At 47.9% G+C, this 12,550-nt stretch overlaps 1 protein-coding gene across 1 annotated transcript in view; it reads right to left on the bottom strand.

Moving 5' to 3' along the window:
* CACNA1I (calcium voltage-gated channel subunit alpha1 I) overlaps window positions 1-12,550 on the bottom strand; it is a 122,565-nt gene that overhangs the window by 92,217 nt on the left and 17,798 nt on the right. Inside the window, exons 2-3 of the mRNA XM_004373878.1 lie at window positions 3,180-3,291; window positions 1,592-1,725 (exon numbers count right to left, since the gene is read on the bottom strand). Coding sequence (XP_004373935.1) covers window positions 1,592-1,725; window positions 3,180-3,291 — 246 coding nt within the window. The remainder of the gene's footprint in view (window positions 1-1,591; window positions 1,726-3,179; window positions 3,292-12,550) is intronic.

Raw genomic sequence — 12,550 nt, 5'->3', positions numbered from 1 at the left:
TGCCCATTTAGTCTCATGTATCTACTTGAGCTAAGAAGCACACTCTTCACGAGTATCATTTTATGTCCCATAGTCCAGTCTAATCTTTGTCTGAAGAGGTGGCCTTGGGAATGGTTTTAGTTGTGGGCTAACAGAGAGTCCAGGGGCCATGTCTTCCAGGGTCTCTCCAGTCTCAGTCAAACCATTAAGTCTGGACTTTTTACTAGAATTTGAGTTCTGCACCCCAATTTTCTCCTGCTATTTTGGAGCATTATTTAACAGATCCATTTTAGGATTATTTAATTATCTAGGGGAGTGTACCTCTATTTGATTTGCTGTTTACTATTAATTAAAGGTCCAGACATGTGAAATTACATGTTAACATGTAGACTTCTGTCTGGTGGAGAATTCTGTCCAATACAAAAGATAACCCCAAAGGTTATAGTTTATTACCCTGCAGGTCATTAACCAGTCTTGATTCCAACCTAGCTATTATAGTCCCCTTTCTTTCTCCAATGCGTTTTTGTCCTAATTCTGCTGATTTGTCATTAATGAGGTGAATGAATCTGTGATATGTTTGCTCATTCTAGATTTGTTCAAGGTTCATTTTCTTTTTTAACTTTTTGATAATGATACCTTGACACAGGTTACTTCAGGAATCAAGAAAGACTTAAGAAAGCTAACGAGTATCCGTAGAGGCCCTGAATGGGGCAAACAGTTATCATACTCCGCTGTTAACCGAAAGGTTGAAAGTTCAAGTCCACCCAGAGGCACCTCAGAAGAAAGGTCTGGCAATCTACTTCTGAAAAAGCAGCATTGACAACCCTATGCCCAAACAATAGTTTAACTTAACTAGTAAAAAATGTCTGCCTTGAACATTATGCTCTTTTAAGAACTATCTATATGAGATCAAAGTGACAACAGCAACTCGAAAGATTAGATAGGAATCTTAGGGAATAGTCAGTTTACGTTAATGGGGGAGGAACAACTCAGAAAAGGAGGGTAAGAATGGTTGCACAACTCGAAGAATGTAATCGATGTCACTGAAATGTACATGTAGAAATGGTTGAATTGGTGTATGTTTTTCTGTGTATATTCTCAACAACAACAAAAGAAAATTAATTAACTTTAAAAAAAAGGTCAAAAAAAGGAAAAGAAAACCCTATGGAGCACGGTTCTCCTCTGACACACATGCGGTCACCATGAGTCAGAGCTGACTTGACAGCAACCAGTATCTCATTTGATAATAACAACTAACATTTATTGGGTGCTCATTTTGATGCAGGTACTATTATTATCCCCATTTTACAGATGAGGACGCTGAGGCTTAGAGAGGTTAAGTGACTTTCCTAAGGTCATACAGTTAGTGTAAAACAGACCCATTATCAGCTGACAGTGCAGGAGGGCACATGAACTACCAAAGAGGAAAGGAAAGAATGTCTATCTGTCCAGACCATATAGTAAAGGGGCATCATTTCTCCCACCCCAGTGGTCCAGACGGCCCCACACACTACCACACAGCTTGGTCATTGTCACCAAGAAGCCCACGGATTATTTAAACGATGTCTGGAGTGCACCAAAGGCTGAGACTTGTCTGATGTGCACCACCTACCCTGCCATGACAATGAAGAAATCCAGGCGGTTCCACGTGTCCCCAAGGTAGCACTTCTTGCCAAAAATGCCCAGGGCCACCATCTTGAGCACCATCTCCATGGCAAAGAAGATGAAGATGAAGTCATCAAAGACCTGCAGGAAGGGGCAGGAAGAAGGCAAAAGGAAAGGGATAGTGTGAGGTTCAGAGCAGGACCCAAGGGTCAGAGCCATGAGGTGGGGTAGGGACATGGGCATTGGGCAAGAAGCCTGGAAAGGACTCGGAAACTCCCTCTCGTCGGCAGGAAGAGAACCTCGGAGATCCTGGTCCGATGCACTCATTCCACAGATGAGGAGACTGAGGCCCAGAGAAGGGAACAAACTTGCCCAAGGCCACACAGTCCATTCTGTTTGTTCCCTATGTCCAGGTGTAATGACAGGGGCCCTGGATGGGGGAACAAAGGGGCTCTCCCATATACTGAGCACCTAATAAGTGCCAAGCACTGGGCTAGACACTCAACCTGCATTCTCTCTTTTAATTGTCTCAATGACTCCATAAGTAGCCCCATTTTATAGATGAGGATACTGGGATTCAGAGAGGTTAAGCGATTTGTCCCAGGTCACATAGGAGGCAAGTGGCAGGTTCAGGTCTGTTTGACTCCAAAGCCCACGTGGAAGAGGCCTTCTCAAGGAGGGCCCAAACGTGTCCCTAACCCTGGGTGCATGTGAGTGTATATCCCCTGAGAGCAGGGCCTGGGTCAAATTCCTCTTTCCAGGGTCAGTGAGGGCTACAGTCAATTCAGTTCAGCAGTGGGCACTGAGTACCTACTGGGTGCCAGGCCCTCTGCTGGGTGTTCAGGACACAGAGATGAATGACACACAGCCGTGTCCTCAGTGAGCTCATCACCTCCTGGGAAGCCGGCCTAGTACCCAGAGAAGGCTAACGGTTCTCACTCGGCCCGGGGCCTTGGGGCTGACTGAGGAGTCAGTTACCTGCCTCAGAGGTTCTGATTCTGCAGGTCCGGGCTGGGGCCAGGGGTCTGGGTTCTTAACAAACGCCCCGGGGGATTCAGAGGCCCAGCCTTGCTGAGTTCATGACAACACAGGAGGCAGCAGCAGGCAATTCCTCCCTGAAGGAACCTAGCTTTCCCAAGAAAGGGATTTGTGAGTTTGCACATCTGTAAAATGGGTATAACACTGCAGCACAGGGTTGTCAGGATCAAAGGAGCCTATGGGAACATGAGCCCGGCACGAAGTCATGGTAGGTACAAAGGTTAGGCCCCCATGGGGTCATGGCAGGTTCCAAGGTTAGAGGAAGCTGAGAGCAAGAGGGACACCAGAGGCCAGTTCCTAGAGGGCATGGAAAGGCGAGCTATGGAGCTGGGGCTTCGTTCCAAGAACCTGGGAGCTGAACAAAGGTTTTGAGCAGCACAGAGCCAGGATCAACTGTGCTTTACTGGCAGGGGAGGGATGGGCAAGCCTGAGGCTTGGGGGATCTGGAGAATGCTGGTGGTGGGGTCAGAGTGGGAGAAGATGGGGGTCTGGACTAGGCCAGAGGCCCCAGGAGGAGGAGGGGTGGGATAAAGTGGGCAGGGCAGGGCAGGCCTCACCTGCAGGATCTTGCAGCGGTCCGACAGGCAGTCCATGTCATCGCAGGGCTGGTACATGCCCAGCGTCACGCAGTTCAGCAGGATCACCAGCATGCTGACACACTCAAACCATGTGCACACCAGGTCAAGGACAAAACAGTCAGAGGGCCGTGGGGGGTAGGTACACCCCAAACTGTAATAGCCCCACCCACTGCAAACACACCCATACCCCCATTCCTTGTTCCTCCTCCCTCCAGGGGCCTTCCCTGAATGGGTCATGCTCAGGTTTTCAAAGACTTTGAAGCCAAACCCACCCCAGGTCCAAAGCTCCATGGAGCAGCCACCTGCCAAGACCTCTCCTCCCCCACCCCAGCGCGGAAGCTCCCTCATCCCGGCTGGTAGCCGGACTGTCTACTGGCCCTGCCTCCTCCACCTCTGACCACCACCCTCTGACTGTCCCTGCCTCCCTTCTCCGCTCTCTCTCTCTCCTCTGCCACGCCCCTCCCTCTCTGCCCAGCCTTCTCTGTCCCAGGCCTGAGTCAGGAGCCTGTGGAGGGCCAGTCCAGCATGGGTGATATTGGCTGGCCGCCCTGGCCTTCCCCTTGTGCCCGCTGCTGGGGCTAGAGTTCACCACTGGGCTTCGGAATGGTCACACCTAGGCCCACCTAGGCCCTGCTCCAAGCAGGGTGGGGCTCGGCCTCCCTGGGCCTCCCACACAGAAAGTCTCCTGTAGCCACGGAGCTCTGGAGACCATTTCCTAATGCGGCCGTGGGCAGGGCCTCTGGGCACTTGTTTAGAGTGATGAGTGGGCTCCCTCCACGCTCTCTCTTGCTCCCCAGTCCAGGCTGCTCCCTGTTCCCCTCACCCCGACTGAAAGCACCTCCTTATTAAACACCCCTCCAAGAGACTCCTCCACCTAACCCCTCCTTCTCCCCTCGCTCCCTTCCTGGGCAGCCTCCTGCACAGTCTTTGAATGACTTTGAACACAGCCCCAACACTCCCAATCCACCTAGAGTCGTAGAAAGGTGGGGGGTATCAGAGCCCGAAAGCACCTCAGGCCACGTCACTCACAGCCCCCGCTGTCTCTGTACCGATGAGAAGGCTGAGGCCTACTTGACTCTCCCAAACTGCTTCTCCCACTTTGACCAAATTGTTGGGTCTCAGAAAATCTGTGCCTGGTTGAAAAGAGGCCCGTCCAAGGTAAAATGGACTTAAGCCACACACAGCAGGAAGGACTGAAGTCAGATTCAGGGGTGAACTTCCAGACCAGGAAGCCTGGCTGACCCTGGAGGTGATGACTAGAGCCAGGAGGCTTTCTCCTTCTCTAAGAGGAGAGAGGCTGATGGAGTCTGCCATATACCACCATCCCTAACCCCATTCCTGTCCTCCTCCCAGAAACTGAGTGACAGGAAACAGGGAAGTAAGTAGCCTCCGGCACTGAAAAAGCAGTGGGCAGGAAAGGTGCTGCCTGTGAGTCAGGGGACCTGCATTTGAACTCCAGTCCCAGCATTGACCGGCTCTGGGGATCTCAGGCAAGCCGTTCCTGTCTCGGAGCCTCGGTGTCCCCACGGAAGGACCAGGAGCCTCCTCACTGGTCCCACTGAGTCCACTCTGGTCCGCCTTCCCTGCAGCAGCAGTGAGCACACCCCTCCCCTGCTCAAAGCCGTGCTGTGGCTCTCTGTCTCCTTCAGAATAAACTTCCAAGCCCTCACCATGGAGTGCAAGGCCCTGCCTGTGCCCCCCATGCCCTGACCTCATCTCTTCCCACACTTACCCCGGCTCACTCCGCTCCAGCTTACTGGCCGCCCTGCTGGTCTCAGAAACGCCAGGCACACTCCACCTCAGGGCCCTTGAGGGTGCTGTTCCCTCACCTGAAGCCTCTTCCCAAGACCCACTAGGGCTCCTCCCTCTGACCCTTTAGCTTCATTATCACCTCCTCTGAGAAGCTCCGCAACCAAGCTCTCTACTGGCTTCCACCTCCAGCACCAGCTCTCCGGCTTACCATCTCTTAGCACGCATCACACTCTGAAACCATGGTGTTGATATGCTCACTGTTTTCATCGACTGCTAGAACCTACCCTCCATGAGGACAGGGATTATGCATTCACAGCTCTCACACTGACAGGCATCTAGTAGGTGCTCAATAAATGCTTACTGAGTGAGCAAGTAAATCTCTACAGTGCCCGCCTGTTCTGATATCCAATGGTCCTTGACTGCCTCCAGAGGAAAACCCTCACCCCTCAATTCCAAAGCCCTGGCTCTAAGCTTGGATGTAGCCACACCAGTCAAATTCTCAGCCCGAGAGGGTGGGAGGTGAGCACCTCTTTCGCCTGCCAGGAGACTGACCTGGTTTCCATGGCAATCTCTTCCCTCCTGGTCCCAGGGCCATTGCTCACCTTAGGATGTTGCCTTCCCTCCCACCTCCCCTCATACCTTCCCCTCCAGCCCTGCTCCTCCCTGCCCCCTACCCCACTGCCACTCTCCCCCTACAGCCTGTAATTAATTTCAGTCAGAGCCAGGGCCGCCTTCTAGCCTGAGCATCGCTCTGGCAGTAGCTTCATCATTAATTAACTTTTTGGAAGTTCAAACATTCTAATTACCAGTGAATGTCCCCATCCTCCCCGCCTTCCCCCTCCCTGTCACTCTCCTTCCAGCGGCCTTCTCTGCTCCCTCTGCTCTTCCTGCCAGTTCTAAGCTAAAAGCGCGCTTAGCAGGTGTCTCTCGGGAGCTTGGAACCTCCATCCCTTCCTCACCATGGCCCTCAGCATTGGAGATTGCAGGTCCATTTTACAGATGAGGAAAACTGAGTCTTGAGAAAATTAGGGGCCTCTTCCAGGCTCACAAGGCTGGGAAGTATCGGAGTTGAGTTCACACTAAGCCTGGTGGACACTGAAAGCAGTGCTTTTCACAGTGATGGCCTGTCCCTGACCACAGCTTCCTCCTCCCTCCCCTCGGCCTGGACCTCAGCCCAGGCTCCGTATCTACTGCCAGCCACCTCTCTGGCTTCCCAGCTCTGGCCTCTGCCCTTCCAATCTGCCCCACGCAATAACCAGGCACTAATTCTATCTTTTTGCACTTAATCCTCACAGCCCTACTGTAAGTCCCATTTACAAATGAAGGAAACTGAGACACAAAAAGGAACAGGATTTGCCCAAGGTCACCAGCTGGGAAATGGCAGAGTTGGGATTTGAACCTAGAGCCTGTTCTTCTTGACCCCAAGCTACTTTGCCACTGCTACATTAATCTGTGGAGCCCTGGTTGCGCAGTGGTTAAGCATTCAGCTGCTAACCAAAAGGTCGGCAGTTTGAATCCAATAGCCGCTCCTTGGAAACCCTACGGGGCAGTTCTACTCTGTCCTATAGAGTCGCTATGAGTTGGAATCTACTTGATGGTAACAAGTCTGAGTTTTTTGTTGTTATTTAGATTAATCTACTCAAAGCACAACTCTGATTATGCTACTCTCTCTCTCTCTTGCTTCAAAAACTTTCCATGGTTCCCCATCACCTTCCTTAGCCTAACATCCAAGGCCTCCTAGACTCTGCTCTCAATGACCTCTTCGGGTCTTATCTCCCACTGGCCTTTGCATGCACTGAACTTCTTGCATGTGCTTTTCCCTCCACTTGGGTCACCTTTCCCTCACTAACTTATCTACTAAGCAAACTCCTATTCATCCTTCACAGCCCAGTTCATTTGTCACCTTTTCTTGAAGATTCCCTTGATGCACCTTTCAGCCTCCTCCTTGGAAGTGCACCCTAGCCACCTGGTCTAGCATGTGTCATAGCAATGAACTTGGTAGTAACCACGATTACTCTCTGCCAGGCACCCTATGGACATGCCCTTGGCTCTTACCGCAATCCACGGGGGACAGAGGAGGAAACAAACAGGCTTGGAGAGGTGAAATGACTCGCCCAAGGTCACAGTGGCAGTAAGTAGCCCAGACTGTCTGACTGAAGCGGTGCCCGTAACCATGGCACCACACTGCTTCTGTTGCTTATCCAACTCACCTCCTGCACTAAGCTCCTCAAGAGGGCAAGCGGACTGGCCTTCATTTCTGGAGTGCTCAGCTTTGGACATTCAGAGATGGATGGCCTTAGCCCCTGCCCTGAGGCGCTCAGGGAAATCCCAGATGGGCAGAAGTTGGGCCCCTTCCAAGAGTCTACAAGGCTCTGAAGTCAGGCCAGAGCTGGCATCGCTGCCCGTGGCGCCTGACATGCTCCCCACTGGTCTCAGGGATCAAAGGCAGCAGGCCGCCTTGAAGTTAAAGACCATGTGACATAGGGTAGAAGGTTCAGAGGGAATCAAGTTCTCCGAGCTGAGCACTGCCACGGCCTGGCGTTTCCACCATTCATAACAAAGCATTGGAGAGACTGTGAGATGCAAGGCTCCGGAGCAAAGCTCCAGGGTTCTGGGGCGATATGAGAGAGGATGGGGTCCCAAGAGGGTAATACGGGGCCTGGGTCATAGAGCAAGTGGGGGCTGCAGCGTCAGCTGCACGAAGGCAGGGGGTCTTCAATGGCTCTCACTGCCTCCCACCAGGAAGTCACAGCTGGCATCTGAGGCCCAACCACACTCCTGCCAGGATGACCTTTGTCTCAGAGCAACACCCACTGAGGTCCTTATCCTGCACTGTATAGACAGGATACCGGAAGCCAGAGAGGGGTAGATAGAGACCGTCCAAGCAACACCGTGCGTCCAGAACCGAGACGAGATTCAGACAACAGACTTCTCATCTGAGCCATGGCTGGATTGTCAAACCCCTACACAGCCCATCCCACATTTCTCCACATGTCCAGTCACCACCTGCTCAGTATGGCCACACAGGTGGTCATTTCAAGCTGATTAGATCCCTGGGCACCTTTGAGAGGTACAGATGGGGAAACAGATGAGTTGCAACCCAATCGATCCATTTCCTTGGCAGGCAAAGCCTCCCCAGACCCCCGGCCTGGAGGAGAAAAACAGTCAGGGTCCTCAGAGGCTGCAGCACCCTCCCAGCGTCTTGGCCCCACCTCGGGCCAGCACTTGGCTTCGGAGGAGTCATCCCGAGCATCCAGCTCCCTGCCCTCTGTCCCTCCCTTCTGAAGCCTCCCATGGTCTTCAGAACTGGGGCCTCTGAGTTGAGCAGGGAATTAAAGAGCAGAATTGAGGGCATATACTGAGTGCCTGCTGTGTGCCAGGACACCACAGTAACAGTCACCACCATTTCTTGAGTGTTTGTTTGCCAAGAGCTGTCTAATAAAATACATGTATTGTCTCATTTAAGGAGTCTCTGGGTGGTGCATTGGTTAACATGCTCAGCTGCTAACAGAGAGGTTGGCAGTTCAAATCCACCCAGAGATGCCTTGGAAGAAAGGCCTCACCATCTACTTCCAAAAATTCAGCCACTGAAAACCCTATGGAGCACAGTTCTACTCTGATACACACGGGGTCACCATGAATCGGAATCAACTCAACGGCAACTGGCATCTTATTTAAACCTCATAGCAAGCACGTGAGGCAGTGAGCTGGGAAGTTCCTAGAACACAGGATGCATGTAGCCAGGGACTCTTGGAATTGCTGTGACCAAGGATGGGCCAGATAAGCTGTCATTAGTACATCAGGATCACCATATACCAGCCGATGGAACTGCATCCCCAAAGACCATTTATCCAGGCTATCACAAGGAACAAGGAAGGGGAAAACTTCTGACAGAGTCTCTTATCTCCTGCTCCCATTCTGGAAGCTCACACATGATGACTCTTTTGCAATGGCGCTATGTCCAAGTCAGAAAGGAGAATTTGTCATTGGCTAGCATCACTGTCAATCATATATGTCAGGGATCAGCAAACTACAATCCCGAGGCCAAATGCAGTTTGCCTCTTATTTTTGTAGGGCCTGCAAGCTAAAGATGGTTTTTACATTTTTGAATGGTTAAAAAAAAAATCCAAGGAAAAATAATATTTTGCGACACGTGAAAATTATGCAAAATTCAAATTTTAGTGTCCATAAATAAAGTTTTATTGGAACACAGTCACACTTATTGATTTATGTATTGTCTAGGGATGCTTTCCTGCTTATAATGGCAGAGTTAAGTAGTTGACACAGAGACATATGTCCTGCAAAGCCTAAAATACTTACTACCTGGCCCTTTACAGATGAAGTTTGCCCACCCCTGATCTAGACTATAAAAACAGGGTCAGGTGACCTCGTCCTTTGGAAGCTGGGGCCAGGGTTTGTTATGTGGAAGTTCAATAGAGAAAGCCTCTCTCTTTGTCAGTCCCTATTATAACAGGCCCAAGGGCCTCCTGTTCTTTGGGATTTGGGGAAAAAACTTCTCCTTGCCAACAAAGCACTGAGAATCCATGCATTATCTGCTGATTACCTAATATTTGGAGTCGCTGGGTAGTGTAAACAGGTAACACGCTCGGCTGCTAACAAAAACATTGGTGGTTCTAGTCCACTCAGAGGTGTCTTGGAAGAAAATCCTAGGGAACTACTTCCAAAAAATCAACCATTGAAAACCATATGGAGCACTGTACTACTCTGAGACATCATGAAGTTGCCATGAGTCAGAATTGACTTGATGGCAACTGATTTAGTGATATTTTTTGTTTCTGTTTTTTACCTAATATGCCCTGAGTAATATTAGTAAATATTAGTAACGTAGAGAGTCATCGAAAAAGAGGAAGACCCTCAATGAGATGGATTGACACAGTAGCTACAACAATGGGCTCAAGCATAACAATGATTCTGAGGATGAAAAAGGACCAGGCAGTGTTTTGTTCTGTTGTACATAGGGTCACTATGAGTTGGAACTGACCAAATGGCACCTAACAACAACAACCCCTGAGCAGAAAGTAAAAGAGATGTTATTATAAAACTCTTTGGACTGCTCTCTGCCTCACTGCATGCTGAATCTTCACTCACAGCCTTTTAAAAAAAATAGAATTCAGCATCATATAAAAAAATAATAATACATCACGCCCAAGTGGGGTTCATACTAGGTATGCAAGGATGGTTCAACATCAGAAAATCAGTGAACGTATCCACCACATAAATAAAACAAAAGAATCACAGAATCATCTCAATCAACACAGAAAAGGCATTTAATCAAGCCCAACACCCCCATTCCTGACAACTGTCAATAAAGTAGGAATAGAAGGGAAATTCCTCAATATAGTAAAAGGTATCTATACAAAACCAACAGCCAACATCATTCTCAATGGAGAGTGGATGAAAACATTCCCCCTGAAAACAGAAACAAGATAAGGAAGCCTTTTGTCTCCACTCCTATTTAACATTGTGCTGGAAGTCCTAGCTAGAGTAATAAGGCAAGAAAAAGAAATAAAGGGCATCCAAATTGGTAAGGAAGAAGTAAAACTATCCCTATTTGTGGATGATATGATACTATATTTAGAGAACCCAAAAGACTCCACAAGATTCAGCAGAGTAGCAGGCTACAAGATGAACATACAAAAATCAGTTGCATTCCTATACATCAACAAAGAGAACAACAAAAAGGAAATCAGGAAAGCAATACCATTTACAATAGCCCTAAAAAAATAAAATACTCAAGAATAAATCTAACCAGGGACATAAAAGACCTATACAAAGAAAACTACAAAACACTACTGCAAGAAACCAAAACAGATCTACATAAAAGGAAAAAGATAATATGCTCATGGATGGGTAGACTCAACATTGTGAAAATGTCAATTTTACCCAAAGCAATCTACAAATACAATGCAATCCCTATCCAAACACCAATAGCATTCTTTAACGAGATAGAAAAACTAATCATTAACTTTATATGGAAAGGAAAGAGGCCTGGACAAGTAAAGCATTACGGAAGAAGAACAAAGCAGGAGGCCTCGCACCACCTGACCTCAGGTAGTGTACACCGCACTATACAGCTACCGTAGTCAGAACAGCCCGGTACTGGTACAACGACAAACATATTGACCAAAGAAACAGAATCAAGAACCCAGATGTAAATCCATCCACCTACAGTCACCTGATCTTTGACAAAGGCCCAAAGTCCATTAAATGGGCAAAAGACAATATTTTTAACAAATGGTGCTGGAAAAACTGGATGTTCATCTGTAAAAAAAAAATTAAACGGGACCCATATCTCACACCATACACAAAAACTAATTCAAAATGGATCAAAGACCTAAATATAATCCCCAAAACTATAAAGACCATGGAAGAAAAAACAGGGTCAATGCTACAGGCCCTAATATATGGCATAAATAAGATACAAACCATAATTAACAATACACAAACACCAGAAGATAAGCTAGATAACTGGGATCTTCTAAAAATTAAATTATGCTCATCAAAAGACGTCACCAAAAGAGTAAAAAGAGAAGCCACAGACTAGGAAAAAAAAATTGGCTATGACAAATTTGACGAAGTTCTAATTTCTAAACTCTATAGGAAAATCCAACACCTCTACAACAAAAAGACAAATAATCCAATTAAAAAATGGGCAATGGATATGAACAGACACTTCACCAAAGAAGACAGTCAGGCAGCTAACAGACTCATGAGGAAATGCTCGAGATCACTAGTTATTAGAGAAATGCAAATCAAAACTACAATGAGATACCATCTCACCCTGACATTACTGGCACGAATCAAAAAAACAGAAAATAACAAATGTTGGAGAGGCTGCGGGCAGACTGGAACTCTTATGCACTGCTGGTAGGAATGCAAAATGGTGCAACCATTTTGGAAAATGATATGGCACTTCTTTAAAAAGCTAGAAATAGAAATACCATACTATCCAGCAATCCCACTCCTAGGCATATATCCTAGAGAAACAAGAGCCATCACACGAATAGACATGCACACCCATGTTCATTGCAGCATCATTTGCAATAACAAAAAGATGGAAACAACCTAAGTGCCCATCAACGGATGAATGGATAAACAAACTATGGTACATACACACAATGGAATACTACTCAAGAACAATGATGAATCTGTGAAGCATCTCCCAACATGGATGGATCTGGAGGGCATTATGCTGAGTGAAATAAGTCAATCACAAAAGGACAAATACTGTGTGAGATCACTATTACAAAAATTCATAAAAGGTTTACACACAGAAAGAAATGATCTTTGATGGTTACGAGGGAGGGGAGGGATGGGGAGGAAAAAAACTAACTAGACAATAGATAAGTGGTAACTTTGGTGAAGGGTAAGACAGTACACAATACTGGGGAAGTCAGCACAACTTGACCAAGGCAAAGTCACAGAAGCTTCATAGATAGATACATCTAAACCCCTGAGGGACTGAGTTACTAAGCTGAGGGCTGGGGATGATGGTCTTGGGGGACATCTAGCTCAATTGGCATAACATAGTTTATAAAGAAAATGTTCTACATCCTACTTTGGTGAGTAGCATCTGG

This window comes from Trichechus manatus, unplaced genomic scaffold, assembly GCF_000243295.1.
Source record: "Trichechus manatus latirostris isolate Lorelei unplaced genomic scaffold, TriManLat1.0 scaffold00027, whole genome shotgun sequence".
Lineage (NCBI taxonomy): Eukaryota > Metazoa > Chordata > Mammalia > Sirenia > Trichechidae > Trichechus > Trichechus manatus.
Note: the sequence above shows the minus strand (reverse complement) of the source record. Positions and strands in the feature narration are given on the sequence as shown.